The sequence below is a fragment of the Aedes aegypti genome, chromosome 2 (genome assembly GCF_002204515.2).
Source record: "Aedes aegypti strain LVP_AGWG chromosome 2, AaegL5.0 Primary Assembly, whole genome shotgun sequence".
Lineage (NCBI taxonomy): Eukaryota > Metazoa > Arthropoda > Insecta > Diptera > Culicidae > Aedes > Aedes aegypti.
The window spans coordinates 227170690-227191302 of record NC_035108.1 but is presented as its reverse complement, the minus strand read 5'-3'; the positions used below and the strand labels follow the sequence as shown (position 1 = coordinate 227191302).

The 20613-nt window shown below is 36.2% G+C and overlaps 1 protein-coding gene and 1 long non-coding RNA gene across 2 annotated transcripts; one reads left to right on the top strand and one right to left on the bottom strand.

The window, feature by feature from the left end:
* Positions 1-1166: 1166 nt before the first annotated feature.
* LOC5576454 lies at positions 1167-2562 on the bottom strand. Its single transcript, XR_002500360.1, has 2 exons — positions 2389-2562; positions 1167-1949 (listed from the first exon to the last, which is right to left on the bottom strand). It is a non-coding gene; the product is annotated as an uncharacterized LOC5576454 (long non-coding RNA).
* Positions 2563-5512: 2950 nt separating this feature from the next.
* On the top strand, positions 5513-14698 carry LOC5572040 (J domain-containing protein CG6693). Its single transcript, XM_001660098.2, has 2 exons — positions 5513-5745; positions 13822-14698. Exons 1-2 carry the CDS (start codon positions 5652-5654, stop codon positions 14598-14600), a joined length of 873 nt encoding a protein of 290 aa, XP_001660148.2. The 5' UTR covers positions 5513-5651; the 3' UTR covers positions 14601-14698.
* The last annotated feature ends 5915 nt before the right edge of the window (positions 14699-20613 follow it).

The window sequence follows — 20613 nt, the reverse complement described above, 5'->3', positions numbered from 1 at the left end:
ATGGGTGGTATTCCTGTATGAATTTGTAGAATTTTTGCAGATTTTTTATGGACTCTATGGAGGAATTCCCGGAGGTATTCCTGGTGGAATTCCTGAGATAATTTAAAAAAAGACAATTTAGACAATTTACACCGTCTTCAGCCAAAGGCTGCACAGACTGAACGATCACTAACATTAGGCAACGGACAACACATAACACCCAGTAGCCCAGTGATGAATTTTTCGTTTGACGAAAAGTTTCCACCGACCGGAGTGGGAATCGAACCCACACCCCGTGACACAATACGCCTAAATGACTGTCGCCGCTAACCGCACGGCCACGAAGCCCACAAATCCCTAGATCCCTCAATGATTTTCCTGGAGGAATCCCTGAATAAATTTCTGGAGAAATCCCTGGTGAAATCTATTGACAAACTCCTTGAGGAATTCCTAAGAAAATATCTGCGAATTTTTTTTAGAAATTCTTGGTGGAATTTCTGGAAAAATTCTTGTAATAATTCCTAGAGGAATTTCTGGAGGAACACCTGTTGGAATGCCTGAAGACATTCGTGGTGAAAATCGTGAAGTAATCTCGGAGGAAAACCCGATTGAGTTCATAAAAGAATCCCGGTGATGTTTATGAAGAAATCCCGGTGGAATTCCTTGAGGAAATTCCCCAGAGAAATTCCTTGAGGAGTTCCGGACAAAACTCCTGGAAGAATCCTGGAGGAATCTCGGATAAATTCCTGGAAGAATTCTGGAGGAAATCCTGGAAAAATCTCGGGGGAATTCTTGGAGGAGTCCCGGGCAAAATTCCTGAAGGAATCCCGCACAAACCCGGAGAATTTCCTGGAGGAATCCCGGAAGAAATATCATTAGAGAAATGCCTGATCGGATTAGGGTAGAGCGGAGCACTTTAATTAAATTTGAATTATTTCGAAATAATTTTCTAATTTTCATGAAAGGTGCTTATATTGCCCGACTTGTAAAAATAACTTGAAATCTGTGAGGATTTTTTTATATTTTTTTACTTTACAATATATAAAGTTTATATATTTAGTAAAAGAATCTCCAAAAAGCTTGAAATATAGGCAGAGAAACAGAAATATGACCAAAATATTGTTAGTCAACAAAAGTCTTATTTGGTTCTTGTCATTTGTTATAATTAAATTAAATGGTTTCACAAGTTATGATAATGGTAATTATAATTTACTCATATTTTCAATGATTCTTATGATGTCTTATTATTTTGATTTCATATAACTTTTACCAAGGATAGTAGTTGGACGAACTTCAATTAACCGGTATAAGACGTTGCTTTAATAATATTTATTCAATCAGACTCAAAATTGAGGGGTGCTAATCCTGTCCTACCCTATTTGAAAAATATTTTAAAAACCCTATCTTCTATTTTTTATTTCTATTTTTTTCCTTTAACACGCTCAGTCGCTACCAACCCTGGACCATCCAGTTTTTCTACGGGATGAACGGGACAAGCAGGCTGGCTTCGATTCGGAGTCGTCAACGGCGCTGGATCCGGAAATGGCAAGCGAAAGAAGTGCAAAACCATTATGAAATCCAGTACAAAATGCTACGCTTGGGAACGAACGATAACTTCCGATGAACGCAAGTCAAAAACACAACGGTGACCCAACTACAGGAACTACGGAAGCTTCCGTTGTATCCGCGGCCAATATGCTCTTGTATGTGGGTCATATGATCCTGCGTATCAACACGGTGCAGTTGTACATGAAGGCACCGAGATGCAGGACTTCCGGCCAGCAGGAAAACAACAATTTGTGCTCAGTCAACATCAACATCTGGTCAAGCGAATGGGAGTGGTGTGCACGCCAAATTCCTACTGGGTTGCATTCCGGGCATTCCAGCGCTGTGAGAAAAGAATAACATCAACCCTATTGGCACGGTACGTGGTGACCAGCGCAATTAAATTATCATGATTGATGTTTTACCTAAAGAAACTATAAGCAAAGAAGCGAAATGTTCCAATTGGAATTCCAAGTTTACTGTCAATGTCATTCCAATCGAGCAGGAGACTTGTCAAACACTTTTTCACACAAGCTAAAAACGACTCACACAAAAATGTTACCGCCCACGAAAATTTTGCTTCTTCTGAAGTAGCATATTTTCTGAATACTTGAGTGTCGGTTGCAATTTTCATGCTTTGCATAAAGAATGCTCTACTCATTACATTGGTTTTCCACACATTCAGTCAATTTTTCATTCGTTACCCAAACCTGTGAAAACTCAACACATAAAACCTGTGACTCACTTTTAGCGTGGGATTCAACATTGGCAGTGCTGCGTAATAGATTTGGCATAGTTGCTAGCTGATTTAATTTGAATATGATCAGATTTCGTCTCTTTATAATTCAGACTCTTTAGTTTTACCTAGTGTTACAAGAAGTAAAGCAAAATTATTAATAAATAAAGTAGTTTTTGTATCATATATGAATTTAAAATCCTTTTAGTTCTTTTAAAATGAAATGAAAATGAAACACCATTTTAGAGCACGGGCTAACTTAATCTAGACAGTGATGAAAGCAACCTAATCTTCAGGCCGATTTCACCAAAGTTATATTGCAATTTTAGGGAAAACTTTCCGTTTTACGGTTCAACGAAAAGCTACCGCAGCTGTCACATCACTGATTTGCACTGGTAAATCATCAGTAGGCTTCAATGATACCTTGGATACCGTCTTGATGATTGTTGTTTGTTGCTATTTTTCATAGCGTTTTCTCTTTCAAGCATACTATGATTGAATTTTTGCTTCAATGATGGGATGATTTCGAAGCCTGCGGTAGAACTTTGACAGCTGCGGTAGAACTCTGCGGCTACCGCAAACTGGAAAATTTTCCTAACAACCGTAATACTTTTTCTGTCTGGTATCCGGAACTAGAGAATTTCACTTAACTACGACCAACCGGGAGGAACCAACGTAGAACAAATCACTTTCGGGAAGGGAATTTCTGGAGACTTAATAACACTTGTTGATTGTTTGAAGTTTCAAGTAGAAGAGAGCCAGACAGCTCGATTTATTTACTTTTATACATTTGACAGCAGTGTTGCCTGCAATGCTGCGCATACGCTTACGCTTACGCTTGCGCAGCCGTATGCTCGCGCTAATGATTGTTGATGACTGAATACACTCTAAAGTGTATTCAGTCAAGATGATACTTAGTATACATTAGTTCTTCCCTCTTGCAAAAGATTGAACAATAATTCAATAATAAAAAATTAAACATTTAGTAATATTCGAATTCATTGTCTGATATAATTTTTCTAGTTCTTTTCGAACGCCGTAGTAGGCCATTAAGCTCTACCGGTTCCGACGGAAACTTTCTTTTCCTACTCTTACGCTCTATTATTTCAGCACTATTATTTCTTCTTCTTTCACGGTCACTCAGATCCGGTAATTGCCGGACATCGGTTTCTCCAAAGGCTGCTCCTTCAGACTCCGTATTTCGTTCCGGTAATTGCCGGATATCGTCATCTCGCACGACCGTTCCTTCGGGTTCAGCGGTAGCCGGTATCGACCGACCAGTTTCGACCACTCGCATCGATCGTCTCGGCTGGCGCGAACCACTCCTTTCCTTAACGAGCCGTATTTGAGTTGGATGCGCGGTAGTTATCGCCTCGTTTCCAACCATGATCTGAATCATTATCATCGGAGTCCCAGTTACCAGATCTCAACCGGTCTAGTCGCTCGGCCAGCTGGCTCAAGCTTCCGGTGCTGCTCTCTGCCTCCTGGGTTTCGACATGGTTGACCTTGCTGTTTCTCTCGTTCTTCATTTTGTAGCATTTCCTCCGTACATGGCCCCCGCGTTTGCAGTAGCTACAATAGCGCTGATCTACCGGCCATTGCTCGTCACCTCGCTGTAATCTGCGATTAGATGAGCCAGCAGATGGATCTCGGTGCCTATGCTGCTGGGATTGGGAACCTCGCTGGAACCGAACTCGGGAATCTTGTCGACAATCCTCGGCCGGCCGGATTTCTGGCCGCGCACCAAGTCGGCTTTTCACCGGGCCAAGGTAGCTCTGGGCTAAGTCCCTCACTCGAAGAACTGCTCCTCTTCCTCCAGTCACAGGATACCTATTGTTCACAAAACCTACCAAGCCGACACCATCGTTGTTCGCCAAAGCTTTTGTATGAGTCGCCGCCATTTCCCAGGTAGCGATAATCTTTTCAGCTTGATCAAGGGTCAATTTGGCACTGTCCTCAGTAAGAAGGCGATGCTTAAGGTTGTTATCCGTCAAGCCAACCAGAAGACGGTCCAAAATGAGTCGGTTCTTCTGGTCGCCGAACTCGCAATGCTCAGCTTGGAGCTTCAAAGTAAAAACAAAATCGCTCGCCGTTTCACCAGGTTGTTGCAGCTTTGAGCCAAAATGATAACGCTGTAGTAGAACAGAATCAGTTCTATCAAGACGTTCCTTGAGCTTTTGAACTAGCTCATCATAGGCCACTTCATCCAAAAGTGCTTCGGTTGGATAAAGTTTTTCGGCCATGCTGAACAGGTAATCCCCGCCCAGCATGAACATCTGATCTTTCTTATCATTGTCCTGTATCTTATTTACCCGGAAATGGAACGTTAACCGACGCATCCATCCCGCAAAAGATTGGCCTTTTCGGTAGGGTTCAATATTTGGAGCCACTACATACGCCATTTTGCAAAAATCGATCGACGTCACGCTCACCGCAATTTACAGGCTAGGTAATGATCGCCACCCGACGGGAAAAGAAAATGATCGTCCGGCACCCAGCGGGGAGAGAAACCAAACCGTCCGCCACCCAGCGGGAAGGAAACTGCAGCCACTCGTACACTATAGCGAAGATCCTTTCAGCACCCGAAAACAACCGGATTGCCGCCCGCTGTGAATTTATCGTAATTACTTCCTATCAGCGCCACCGCCGCTGCACCAATCGCAGATGAAAAGGTGTTGCTGCTCCGAGTAGCCGTCCGAGTACGCCGAAAAATGCTCCGCCGCACCAGTTAACCTCGTCGCCACTTTTCTGTCTGGTATCCGGAACTAGAGAATTTCACTTAACTACGACCAACCGGGAGGAACCAACGTAGAACAACACACTTTCGGGAAGGGAATTTCTGGAGACTTAATAACACTTGTTGATTGTTTGAAGTTTCAAGTAGAAGAGAGCCAGACAGCTCGATTTATTTACTTTTATACATTTGACAGCAGTGTTGCCTGCAATGCTGCGCATACGCTTACGCTTACGCTTGCGCAGCCGTATGCTCGCGCTAATGATTGTTGATGACTGAATACACTCTAAAGTGTATTCAGTCAAGATGATACTTAGTATACATTAATACTAAGCCCGTTTTGTTGGCGCTAAATCCAGGTCTGGGGTCAACCAGGAGAGTAGTGATTTTAGTTTAGATTTTTTTCAGAGTGAAACTTAAACAAAAATAAGCGATAAGAAGTTGAGTTGAATTCCGTTTCCGTGTACAGTATTTTTAGCATGACGTAATTTATGCTCGCCAACAACTTCTGTCATACAAAAGGCCTTTCCGTAAAAATTTGCGCAAATTAGTTTTAGGCGGTTTTTGTTTGGAGTAGATTCCTGTTCTTCTTCGGTGACTGAATCGATCCTGCTATTAGTTCGGAGCATAATTGAGGGTGATTTTAACGCATTTACCATGCCTTCAACGTTGGAATCGTGTGAATTGTTCTACGGAACGCGGGATGTGTACAAAATTTTTGATTTGCCAAATAATGCTCAGGAGAAAGAAAGTAAGTAAAACTTGGCATTTCGGTAGCATCTACAGTGACATGAATACATAAGCGTACAAGGCACTATTCATTTCAAGTTGGTAAACAACTAAAAACAAATTTTTGGTGATATATGGAGTCGATGCCGGTTATGGACCCTGTGCGTATTATGGACCCTCTACATAAAAACATAAAATTAACACCCAAAGCAACCTTATTCCTATAAAAATCCACCGGAGGAACTTCGCTTGCATTGTTAGTCATCAGTTTCAAGCAAAATATTTGGGTTGAGACGCATAAATACCTACAGATATTTGAACAGTTTTGTAAATGAAACCACACAAGAGGGTCCATAATACGCATTCCCAGGTGGGTCCATAATAGGCACGTCGGCAGCGAGCCGGATTACATGGGAATTAAATGGAGGGTCCATAATAGGAAACGTCAAATTTGTAAACATTCCTATTATGGACCCCGGGAGGGTCCATAATAGGCATTCGGACAACAGTTTTCCAAATGCATATTCCGCTGGAAAAATCGAGTGATTTTGTATGTTCCATAAGCGTACTATGAAGTAAAAACATTGAATTTGTTGTTAGACTCCACAAAACGTATATCCGTCTGAAATATTATTGCGGAAAAGCATCGAGAATAAATTTCTGCTACCGTGACCTGCTCTAATTCCGTGTGTTGCCTAATACCGTGTATTTGGGACTAATGTGGATTTCTAGCATATTATATTACTTATTTTTCTAAATGATTATCACAAACGTTAGCATATTAAGTAGTCTTTAGAAAGCCATGACAAATTTGAACTAAAGTTGCACACACAAACAAACAAAAACAATGTTAGAATGTAATCGCCTGTTGCCAACACACGGTATTAGGGCACGGTTACTTATGTGTTCCAAATACCGTGTTTCAGTTATAATTCCAAAATGGCGAAGTGAAATATATATTTTATTTCCCGAATCAATCATGGAAACCTCAATACGTTGTCAGATACTAAAGTTTTATTTTTGATGCGCTTCGTTCGTTCAATTGAAAGATGTTTCAAAATATGACCCGGCAGTCGGGGTCAGATGCACGGTATTTGGAACACTGGTATGTTTAACAACATCAACTGTAACTAAGGTTAAAATTTGCAAAATGATCCAAATCATATTTTTTATGCAAAGTATATAAAACGGTCAACTATATAAAATATGAAAGACTTGAAAATAATTATACGTTATTTTTATCTAATCGATTGGAACTTGAGTTTTTTTTTTTTTAACCTCACGGTAATAGAGCATGTTACGGTACTAAGGGGTCCATTACTAACATTGAAACCCTAAATTTTATCGACTTCGAAATATTTTATCATAAATGAAAGTGTTGAGCGTTGTTCGGCAATTATGAACTGTTTTTTTATTTACCGTAAAACGGGGTAACATTGATCATTTTTTTTAAATATTTTTTTAAAAATTCCATTTGAAAATGCATGTGTTGCGAGTTCTATATTTTTTAAACAAGTACTGACACCCATTGCTCGTGTCTATGTGCTGTATTTTGTTTTCTGAAAGTTTTTAGCATGTTTAAAAAATGTTTAAAGTTTTTTTTTATTTAGCTGATATATATATATATATATATATATATATATATATATATATATATATATATATATATATATATATATATATATGTAACATTGATCACCCATGAAAACAACGTTCGGTAATATTGAAAATATCATTACTTACTAAAAACATGGTCCCTGAAGCCGAATATGAAGCCCAAATTCTTACAAGTCATTTACTTTTTGAGTTACAGTTAACTCTCCCTTACTCGATATTCTGTATCTCGATATTTCCTCTACCTCGATGGAATACGCGGTCCCTTCAATCTAGCATACTTTGATCCCTCTGTAAGTCGATACCTCTCTAACTCGATGTTCCCTAACTCGATGCGATCTGTTTCAGTTTCCTATGCAAGTTTACCTCTCTAACTCGATATTTCCATGAAAATTTTCAAATATTCCCCAAATGTTAATAAATTTCAAAAATTTGATAATTATGATTATAGTAATAATAAAATGAAGATTAACAAGTAATTTCAGGAGGATAAAAAATTGATTTTTTAAGACTATGCAAAAAGCGTCACGTTGCTAAATGAACTAAAAATTTACTATTTTTCATATTTAATTTAATATTTTGAATGTACTTTTTCGAAATAATCATAATTTCAAAAATTGAAAATATTGTGTTCTGTATCTCGATACCTCCCTAACTCGATGGTCCCTTCAATATCGAGTAAGGGAGAGATGACTGTATTTCTACTTTAAGAACACCTTGAATTGCGGAATACGCCTAAAAGTAGGCAATTTCCTAAGGAAATTCTGCATTCTTTATCGTAAACTGTGAATTATGCGTAACTGAACATATTCATGGAAGTTTTGACAACGGAATTGGGGATTGGGGATGTTATTTTTAGTAACGATTGCATTTCTCTTGCTTATATCGTTTTCAGAACTCATGTGAGACATGATTCTTTGACCATGTCATCCATAATCATGAAAATCATTGTTCCCAAAAGTTGGAAAAATTACGCCTGAACACAATTTAATTTGCGTTAAAATCTCAATGTTTATTAGCTCATGAATAGTATGAAGAGAATCACCATTCATGCATTGAAAATATTTCATCGATAAATGTTGATTCGAACTTATTACGAGGAGGGTCATGGCGATCAATGTTACCCCGGATTACGGTACTTACATCTTGGGAATAAGGGCTTACTTACAGTGTTGGTACAAGTGCAGATTTATCTTGAAAGGTACAGATTGCTACAAAATTTTTGAATTGACGATTTTTGCCAGAAGATGCGTGAAACTCGGACCTATACTTTCTTTTGCTATTATTGAATGATTTGGTCAATATCTCTAATATATTACGTCTAATTGATGTGTCGAATGAATAATTCTTACTTTCAGGGCTGTTACAACAGGCGCGAATTTCGCGATTTTCGCGGATTTGTAGCGGATTTGGCCAGCCAAGCGCGAAAATCGCGGGTGAATAAAATTCTGTCGCGAAAATCGCGGATTTCCAAAATCATGCAACAAAAATTGCAGTTATATACATACAGTCGTGATTTCATAATTATAAAATTTCTATTTAAAACAAAAAAATCATGTCTCTTTTTGAGATCACTAAAGTTCAGTTAGTATGGTCACTGATATCGAAAATGTTGTTCAGGGAAATATAAAATACAGTAACATTTTATTTGTAAACCATTCTCATTTTATTTGAAGTCATATTTCTCGAGGGTCGCTAGGCAATCAAAAGATCGTTCTTCCCTAAATTCTTAATAACACTAATCTAAATGTTTTATTTGTATTTACGGCGATAAATAGGTTAAACTGGAAATAGAAAATTTTCATTTCTTTCTCGTTAAAAATCTTAGAAAATGGCGCTTTTTTGGTTTGGTTTTTCAAATATCTGAAATCAGACATGAATGAATATAATATGTCAAGACATTAAACCATGTAGGAATTTGTGCGGATAATATGCGGACACTCTGGCTGAGTTTTAGCGCTGCAGTCATAGTTGGTAACCCTACGAAATCTTATCATCAATAGAAAAGTTTAAAACAATATATAGCTCCGCAGTCAAATTAGGAGTTTTGTCAGCGAAGAGGATTGTAAATCTAGAAGATAAAAATTACTTGAAGTTAATAGAAAGCAACACTGAAAATTGTATGTATAATTAATGCAATAGTGGATGTAAATATAACTAAATAAAACCTTTTGCAGTTTAAGCTGATCACCATCAAACCGTTTTACGATCTGCTTTGAAAACCAGTACAACGATTAAATCACCACCACAACATACCAGTTAAAAAGTTAGCATCTGTTGAAATCGCCAAATTTATAAATTTGTAACTCTGGAAGAATTTGTTTTTACTTAAACGTTCATTTAACAGGCTCAAGCGGGTGGAAGAAATTTTTGAACACCGATGAGTGAAGAAAAATTTAAACACACTTAGAAAAAATCATTGAAATTTATGTCATATATGCCCGACATATTGAAAATTAGGTAAACTTAAGTCACAAATGACGTAACTTTCCGTCATAATGGACTTAAGATTATTCAAATCACAAAAAATTTGTAGTCACGTTGGATGTAATTTTACAAGAATGACGTATTTTTAATTTCTAATGCCATCAAACTTACGTTACGTACGTAATATTAGTTTCTTCTTAGTGTGCACTGCCCATAACTGCATAACATTCACATTCGACATTTTTGGAAATTTCGAGTTAATACCGGGGAGAGTCATCAAATAACAAATACTTTCGACCCATTTACTAAAATCTGTGAGATTGTTCTAGAAAATTCGAAAAAAATACCAAGTTGTTTTGTCACATTGACAATTGTAACCGCATAACAGTCACATTGAGATTATACATGAGCCTTATAATGCAGTGGCAACGAAATTTCTATCAGATTTTTTTTCTGACTATTCACCCAATAAGCGATATGAGTTGTACAAAATTTCAGCCTCAAGTAAACACTTTTGAATTCTTAGTGATTTTTTGAAATATCAGTTCCCTCCCATACTGCAATAAAATGCAAACTTGGTATCCCATTTACTCAATGCCTACTTTTGTCGAATGTTACAAATATGCAGTTATGGGCAGTGCAGTACTATGACAAATTTGGTGATAATAAAATTGAAGATATTTAGAGTTCTCTGTCAAAATTTCATACGTTTTGCTCAAAGGAGATCAAAGTTTTAGCATGTTAAAGTTGAACATTCTATATGAAAATCGGCTTTCACTACTATTATTCTAAACACAACTGTATGGACCAGTGTTGCATTTGACCGTGTTCAGTTTGCGTTCCAGTTCAATTTTTTGAAGGAGAGATCAAGTAGGCTTGAACATTGATCAGTTCAAAAATTTGAACTCAGAAGAGCTGAAAAGTGAACGCGAAAGGGAAATTGTTTCATGGCGGATTAAAAACAAATTTAAAAGCAGAAAGATTTTCTGAAGCTGTGAGGGACATTTAAGGTTCCATACATTGTGCGTGATATGGACTCAACATAGTTTAAAGAAGTGTTTTTTTGGTTTTGTGCTTCAAAGTGCATTTTAAGGTGGACGGGCATGTATAATCCAATGTACTGTCAATGACTAATGAATATTACTGAAAAAAAAATGTATTGCTGTTTGCATTTGAGATGCAAATGTTGAGTAAACGTCCTCCAAATGCGGTAACACAAAGTAATCAAAGGACACTTAGCAACGATTACATAAATCACCGCCGCCCTTGAAAGCAGTGTTGCCACATTATTTTCGAATTTCATCTGTGTTTTAGGTTGAAAAAATCTTTTTTTATCTTAAATCAACCTCCAAAAATCTTGGTAAAAATCTGTGTTGCGCAAACATTTGAAATTTAACTTTTTATTTCAAAAAGAACCTTTACAAACTAATTATGGTTGTTCTTGGCATGTCAACAATGTTTGATTTGAAATTATTCTACTAAAACTTAGAAGAAAATGCATGATTGTTCCTAAAAATTTAAAATTCTAAAGAATTCAAGAAAAAAATAATCAGAGTAATGGCATTTTTTCTCAATATCTTCCACATCCATGTCCCAAACTTGTGTAATATCCTAAAATCTTTATTTAAAAAACCTGTGATCTTTGATCACAGATATTTGTAGGCAAGAACAAGTAATAATATGTGTAGTTACAGATAAATCTGTGTATGTGGCATTACTACTAGCAAGAAAAATCTATCTTTGACATCGCATTTCTCATGAATAATCTTACCGCGTTTGGTGTTTCCGCACACAGAAATAACAATTTTCATAAAAACAAATTTGTTAAAAATATTAAATTATCACTACAATCTTAAGTATTTTACCTCAAATTGATTGAATATTAAGACTTGAAGTTTTACAAAAATAAAAACAGTCCACATCTCATAAATAAAACAATATTTTTGCAATATTATTTTCTTAAACAATATGATGGTGTTTGCCTATCCATGTATTGCATGAAAAAAATACACTATTGACGATCTAATTTTATTAATGGCAATCTTTTCGCTCTCGATAACATAACCACTTAAAATATAGTGTGAACTTAGATGAGAGAAAATTGTAAAATTAATGTGTACGTTTTTCTTCTTAAGTCATCATTAATAATTTCATTTTCCATCTCCTATTGTATGCAAAGATCATATCGAATTGTGTTAAGTATAGTTGCAAACTAGGCCTCCTCTCTGCTTGTAGTGACGCTACCATTTATTGAATTGCACGATTTTCTACAAAAAAAAATATATTGAAATGTTGATGACAAATACATTTCGAGTGATATTGTTGCATACGATTTTTCCGATGTAAAACTCGAATTATTGGATTTTTCTACAACTTGTTTTGCTCAATGGTAGATACTTTGAGATAAGGCGAAAATATTCACTTTAAGTACCATTAAAAACTAGTTTTTGATCATGCACGTTTTCGCATTTTTTTTTATAATGAATAGCAAAGATGTCAATGAAACAGATTTTTTTCGGCGCAGATTGGTGTTTCTAGGCGCGGATCGAATTTCTCCAGCCGCGATTTTCGCGGATACGATTTTAATTTTTTTGTAACAGCCCTGTACTTTGTAGGAATTTTTACCAAACATATTTTTGAATTTTGTTTACCAAATGTTTACATGAATTTGTGACACATATCAAAAATTAAACTACAAAAAACAAGTCAAATTTTCTCAGCATTGTGTCGACCAATATTTTGAATCTATGAGCCATAAAAAATTCAATCTATTACTTTTTAAGGTACCGGCAAAATTTCAGAGGAAAACCTGAAAACTATTGAAAAATAAAAAGTTATTCAAGTCATCTTGCAAATGTTTTTTATAGTGTATGAATTGTAGAAAAGTTAATAAAAATAAATTAAATGTTCTTGAGCAAAAGATGAAATATTAAAAAAGGGTAGGGGACCTTAAGATATATAGGTTCAAATCATGGTTGATTAGCACAATTTTTGAAGATTATTACAGTGTAGGGGCAAGCTCACCTCTTGTTCTAAATGATGTTATCGATAGATTTCAAAAATATAAGAAACGCGTGTTGATTTTAGATTTTTTTAAATGTCCCTTATGAGGGTTTTCGACGAGGCACGGGGCAAGAGTGCCACTCGTATGGGGCAAGAAGAACACCAGAGCAAAATGCCACAAATTTTGTATACTATTATTTCCCCGCCTAAACGATACATTCTAGAGTAAGTGAAGATAAAAACTGAGGGATAAAAGTTGACTTATAGTTAAACAGTAATTTTACGAAATTAATTTAGTTCTCATCTTATTTGACTGTAACAATAATAGTAAAAATTGTCAGAAACCATTTTGAATGTCCAAGATGGTTTGTTTTGATTTTATTTAGTAGGAAACATTGATTTAATGCAATATTTAACAAGAAAAATAAAAGTTCATTTGATTTTATATGAGAAAATTGCGGTGTCCCTCTTGTCCCATAAGACATACTGTTTTTATATAAGGTACTGCGGGGTAAGTGGGTAAATGGGGTAAGCGAAAATAATTGGTATATTTTACTGAATATGTGAATTAACGTTTTAAACTTATGGGTAAACCTTTGAGGCCATTGAGAACATTACAATAGGTAAGTGATTTCTGAGATTTTTCAGCCATAATTGCATAATAGAGCGAAAGATTGTTAACCTGTCAACTATCACTCCGTAACAAGTTGGTGGCGTGCAATCTTCAAAATCTCGAAACTTTTGGTTTAACCTTTATAACAACCTAATGTGAAAACAGTGCCCTGTACGAATATGAAATGGAGTCCAAAAAAAAAGTACCCATATTTCACGCGCGCTCCCAGTTTCGCTCACTGGCATTTAAAACATGTTTTACAAAATATGTTTTGTTGGCTAGTATTTTGAACAATTCTACTTCAGCCATAGTTACATAACATGCAATTATATAGTCCAATATGTACCAACAAATATGGTCAAAACGGCATTGAGTGAAATCAGGAGCGTGCGCGAAATGTGGTAGCATCACGGTACTAATGTTTTTTGTTCTAAATTTTAGTAAAAAAGGCGTACTACAAATTATCGCTCAAAGTACATCCAGATCGTGTGAAGGAAAACGAAAAGGAAGACGCAACTGAAAAATTTAAAGTTTTGAGCAAAATCTATTCCATCCTTTCCGATAAAGATAAGCGAGCTTTATATGATGAGCAAGGAGTAATTGATGATGACGATGATTCAAATGGCACTAAATGGATGACAATGTGGCAACAGTTCTTCAAGCCTATTTCAACGGAAGACATTAGCAATTTTGAGAAGGTTTACATTGGATCGGAACTGGAGCGCAACGACATTAAGAAGGCTTATCTGGCGGGTAAAGGCTGCATCAATTACATGTTCAACAGTGTTCCATTCATGAGCTGCGAAGACGAGCCTCGCATCTATGACATTGTTAAGGAAATGATCGCCACCGAAGAAGTGCCGGAATATAAGACTTTCACAGAAGAACCGAAAGCAAAGCGCAACCGTCGTCATAAGAAATACGCCAAGGAAGCGGAAGAAGCAGCTGCCCTGAAGCAAAAGAGGGAAAAACAGCAAGAATCGTCTTTGGAGCGTCAAATTGCCCAACGGCAAAACGAACGACAACTCGGGTTTTCCGCAATGTTAGATCGTCTGGCGGAAAAATACGGTGAAGAAGACGAGGACGAAAACGACACCTTTGATTTGGACAAATACATGGCGTCCAAGAGTAAAAATAAATCTAAAAGATCTCAAGAAAATAACACCAAAGGGAAAAAGCTCAAGGTGATCAAAGGACGCGTGTCGAAGAAAAGTGTCTAATCTCTAATTTGAACATTTTTGTTTTAATTTTCTGCGGATGCCATATATCGGGGCTGATGCTGTTAAGTACATTGCAAAAATAAAACCAAAAAAATGATTATTTTATTTCATTTCTGACCCCTCGTCTTAGCCAAGTTTTAGTGATAACATGAGCCTGTAAATTTTCAAATTAGTGTCAGGTCTCCTATTAGGCACATGGTTGGTTGGTTGGCGTTTTAGGAGACCCACACTGAGGCAAATGGACTATCGAAATACATAGGAACCCCTTATGAAAATTCGCCACAAGAAATCGGGTTGTGATTCATAGACTTGCCTCATGAAAACAAAAAAAAAGGTTTTCGCGGCAACCTCTAATCGAACCATGAACCTTGCGAACCATGAACCCGTGCGGACACCTCGCGCCTATCGACGCCTTGATATAGAGTGATGCTAAAACAATAGATAAAGCGTTCGTATTGCAATAACATAGCGCCGGGGTTTTCATCCTTTTTGGCTGGCGGAGCACTTTTTGAAATAAAACTGTTTCGCAGAGCCCCTGTTCCTCATCATCACTCTGTTCGGAATCTGGATTGAATTCGTCCGAATTATCTACGAAAATTGTAAAGTACGATTTTTGTTGATCAATCTTTCATTCATCTTCATTTTATTTTTTAATTTTAGTTCTTATCTGAAAAAAATGTTTTAATTTATTGAGCAAACTTTTTTGTTTCAAGACTAAACTGTGACTATATTTGGGTTACGTCAAATATTTAAAAACTCGTGCTTGGAGGCGAACCAGCCTGTGGCTGAAAGCCTCACTGATAAAGTAATAAAAAAATTGTTGGCTTGAAATCAGTCAGAATTGCTTTGGTTGGGAAAGTTTCCAACTTTTATTGTTGGTTCTTACAACAGAGCGAATTTCTGTAGCGAAATATTTCTTTTTTAAGTCTTTTTAACGTGTCTGACGAGTTCAGCACCCGAAAATATTTTTTATTTTGATGAAACTTATAAATATCCCTAATTTTGTGTCGGATTTCAAAATTGTTCCCCAATGCTAAAATTTTGACCATTACATATCAAAGTTGCATGTACCTCAGACTAGTATCCCAACACAAATTTAACACTCTGAAAGTTTCAAAATATTCTGTCGGGAAAAATGTATTTCCTCTGCTTTAAGGGTTGTTTGTATGGTATTCAGTTGGAGCTGCCTGACAGCTTAACTTGTCAAGGCTGAACCCTCGGTCTGGCTTTTGCCAAGTTTCCCCTCTACCAGGACCAATACTCAGACGGACTAGGATATGGTGCCCACATGAACACTGTTTTTTTTATTAGTATTGTGACGTGATAGTTTTTGAAAAATACCCATATTCCCTTGCTTCTGAGAAAAGGAAGCATTGTGAAAATCAGCAGCTCCATCAGAATTTGTTTGAAATAGGGTAAGTGTACCAGTTTTGGCCACCCTAAGGAAAAATATTGTTTATTTATAAATCAAAAGACCTTTGGTTACTGTCTGGACATTAAACGAAAGCTTTCAATCCATGCTCAGCAGGGAAAATATAAAAACTAATCAGAAACTTTGTTTTTGTATTAAAAATGGTGGTGGCGAATACTGGACCACTTGCACCAGTATTCGCCACGATTTTAATTTCGGTTCCTGAATTCGCCACTTACGTTGATTTCTTATGGAGGGTGGCGAATTCAGGAACAGGTGGCGAAAAATAGGTGCAAAGGAGCAAAAAGTTTAAGGAAAATGATTTTTTTCTATTATTTTCTAAGCAAATTTTGCGGTTTCCAAGAATGTTTCCGTATCATCTCAAAGCAATTTAGCAAACACTAAACAATTGGCAACCATATATGAAGTAAAACGGTATAAAATCTGGGGTGGCGAATAACTGGAACATGGCGAATACCGGTACACCTTCCCTAGTAGTGTCATTACTAATACTGTCTGGTCAAAATGGTTTTGAATAATTTGTCATTTATGTGCTATTTTGATTACTCCTGTCTTTTACGTAAGATTGGAATCTTAAATGTCAATTGTCGTCAAATCATAACAAAATTGGCTGTTTAGTAGTAGTTCTAGTTAATTTCGTTTTTTGTTGTTTAAAGTATTTAAGGAGTGTTCATTTTATAAAGTGGACACTTTGTTTATGCTATATTTTTTATTTATTGATAAAATCATAATCGGTTTTCTGTGCATCGTTTAACTATTATTTTACAATGCTATGAAAATATAAGATCTTAGAAAATGCTTTTGGTTGAAGAGCTAAATAGTTTTTCCAAAAACTCCTAATAAAAGCTTCAAAGTGTCAAAGTTCAACATTATTTTTCGTAAAACAAAACTTTCAATTTTTATGAACAAATTGTATGTTTGTATCCTTTACCATTCTACTAAAGGTATAGCTTTAAAAAATTTCACTATATTCCACCATTCTCTGACATTAGGTAACTTTAGTGATTTACTCATGTATGGTCAAATTTGTTGATACTCCATCCTATCACTCCCAGTAACAGAGAAAAGCAAAAAGTGTGTTCAAAAATAGTTTGTTTCACTAAAGAAACTATATTTTTACAAACGAAAGCTAAATCGTGCGTTTAAACCACAGTCTTAAGTACAAATTTTACTGTTTATGGTAGTTTTACTAGAAAGTCTCATACTTTTAAAATCGTGTACTCATATTCATCGATCGACAGCAAATTGTAAATGTTTTTTTTTCCGAATATTTCAATTGGTAATCTTAGAATAACATTTTATGAAAATAATATGTGGAAAATAAAATAGATTTTATTACAGCAGTGTTGCCAATTTTGATGATTGTCAATGTACTTTGAAATGTCTTCTAAGAATAAAGCGATTGTGTTTCTATTGTGCTTTAAATGTGACGTGGGGACTAAATAAGTAACTCTATGAAGGCGTGAGTTATTTTTCATATTAAAACTATATCCTTTCCGTCAGGGCGTACTTTTAATCAAAAGATTCTACTCATATCAGTTCCCTTCAAATTTAAAATAGTTTCTCTAGAAAATATGGGGTAAAAATGATTTTATTATCTCTGTGAAATTGTTGTTCCAAAAATAACTTGATTTTTTTCCATCAGGCTTCTGATTGATGATGCTTTCGAAAAACAAGCCTTTTTTGAAAATAAAAAATATAAGTTGTTGAATTTTCCAGCCAATTGGGTCCTAAAGCCCTATCCCAATTTTAGTGCCAAACGCTTAAGTTTAGGCCAAAAATACATGTTTACTCAATTTTCTAATGTTTTCCGTTGGTTTAAGCCCAAAAACATTTTTATTAGATTTTGTCACATCCTTTGGCTTAAACTCAAATTTTGGGTGTATTTTGTTTTCCGTGTCCCTTACGAAATGTCAGATAGGAACAACCCCAGTGGTCGAACTAAAACCCCTGTGGTGTTTTTGTTGACTAAGCGAACGTCAAACATGATCAAAAGTGTCAAGGTTCATTTATGGACCAAATTTTTAAATTAAAGTTTAAACATGATATAGCCATTATTTGAGCGGGAAAAATTGCTAAAATAATTACAGTAACATGCTTTTTCGTGTTATTAAATAAAAACAAGATTTCATTACAAATTTTAGGACCCAATTTCTAACAATCATTGATTTTGATAACCTCCAAAAAATCGACCGTTCTAATCGTTGTTCCATATTCGCGTGAAAATTAATTATTTTGGAGAATTTTTATTATCACAACATTGTACAATACTAGTCGAACGATGTGCAGAAAACAGATTGAAATTTCATTGATAAATTAAAAAGATACAGTATGCACAAGGTGTCCACTTTATAAAATGAACAGTCCTTATTGGTCATTACGTTCATATATCCTTAAAGAAAAAGTATCTTTCCTTGTCTGTTCAACAATTTCTCGCAACTAGCAAGTGTACCCTAATGATCGATCTCAGCGTCTTACTTTCGATAGTCATTATTATAGTGAATATTTAAGAGTAAAGTTACCTTAGGCTTCTATTACAGTCTCCTACAAGACTCACTTTTCGGTGGCAAATGCAATGCTTCACAACGCCTACTTTCTACGCTTTCTACTGGTAAATTTTGGAAGCTGGAATTAGATTGTTTATACCTGGGAGGGAGAAACCGATACAAAATTTATGTACGTCATAGTTGTCATGTCTACCTATCTTTACCTTTCCACTCGGGTACCTTTTATTGGTTCGTACCTACGGAATTTCTGAGCTATAAATACTGGCTGCTGTAGGCTCAGTAGAGAGACTTCCCGGACTGTGGACCAACATATTATTTTATTCTTTATTTGCAGGATACAAAAGTGGCGACGAGGATCATGGAAACGTGTGTTGGCGATTATCGTTTTTCTCTGAGGTGGCGAGTTTGCCAACTTTATTTATTAGAGTATGGTGAAATTTCTTTAGAGCTGACGAAATTGTCGTATATTGTGAAGCGATTGCTACATTGAGATGAACGAATTTGTTCTTTAGTGTTGACGAAGTTGTCAAATTTAATGTTGAGCAGTATGAATCCAATGATTTGAATGTTTTGTTGTAGTCATGAAATAAGTACTATGAAGATACAATTGGGGAATTTTTTGGGTATATTTTCGATTATTCGTTGTATGTTGTAACGTGTAGGTGTCTTTTTAAAGAGTTATTAGAATGTTTCTAAAGGGGAAAGGACTGTCATGTCCAGGGATGAGAAAAGTACTGGAGCAAACATTTACCGCCTCTACATTTACATCTTTCTACACGACCATCAAAATCCAAAGCAAACCATGACGGTTTAAAACAAAAAATGTCACGGCTCTTCAAAAAATGTAATCTTCTTCTTCCTAACGTTTTTCAACCCCGAATGCGAAATGACTCGAGCACAGTGGTGACACGATTTTTGCGGTTTTCGGGGTTTTGCATTTTTGCTCGATAAAGGCAGTATGAAATTAAACTTGTTTATATGTATCGTAACGGAATGATTGTGGTCTTTCTGTTAGAGCCTGATGGTATTGATGCTGCTGCTTTGTGTTTTGGTGGAATGGCAGAATCGATGAACTGTGGTGAATTGTGATCACAGTTCCCAAGACTGGTCATGTCTACCTATCTCAAGCAATATTAATTATTTTACCTTTCCACTCGGGTACCTTTTATTGGTTCGTACCTACGAAATTTCTGAGCTATAAATACTGGCTGCTGTAGGCTCAGTGGAGAGACTTCCCGGACTGTGGACTGATTAACATATTATTTTATTCTTTATTTGCAGGATACACAAATAGTGAGCCGAGATTCTGCTGTCACTGTGTGCCCAGATCTTAAAGAATGGACAAACATGAGAATAGCGCGTAATTGATCAAAACATATTTTTGCATTTCAACAAAGTTGACAACAATCGATTGAAAAGCAATGCCACGATAGCACCTCTAAATTTGATCGAATATAAAGTATTGAAACACGCTTTTCCAATCAAAATTAAAATTGGATGCACATAAAACAATGGCCCTTTTCCCAAGTTTGTCCAGAAAGATCGCAGGTACACAACAAAAGAAAACTAGCGATTCTTCGCAAGCCTGCCTTCATTGTCGTTGGTGGTCGGGAATTATCTTGCAATTTGGAAAAGTGATGTGTCATATTTCGTGTGTAGTATCTGTGCCTCCCTCTCAGGTTTATACCCGAGAGAGAGGAGACAGCTGGCTTAGATTGCGAGCTCCCAAAAGTCAAGGGAACCTGTCATCAAATGTCACAGAAAAACCGCACATTCGAAGGGCAGAGCGTGAAAAAACCGTCAAAGTTTGGACAAACTAAAACTGGAAGTGATTGAAAATTCAGGTTGTTTTACTGTGCTATCGCATATAAAAACGTTGGATATTTAAATTTTGTCGAATAAACTCAAATCACTATTGAATTTTTTTTAATTTTATGACCTGATAGCTAATGGGATGTGAAAATGGTTTTGACCCAGACCCAGGGTTGTGCTTTCCGAACCGTTGTGCACAACTCAAACACGATCAGAAGAAATCAAAGAGGCCAAGAAAACAAGCCAGTTGTCAGTGAGCTGT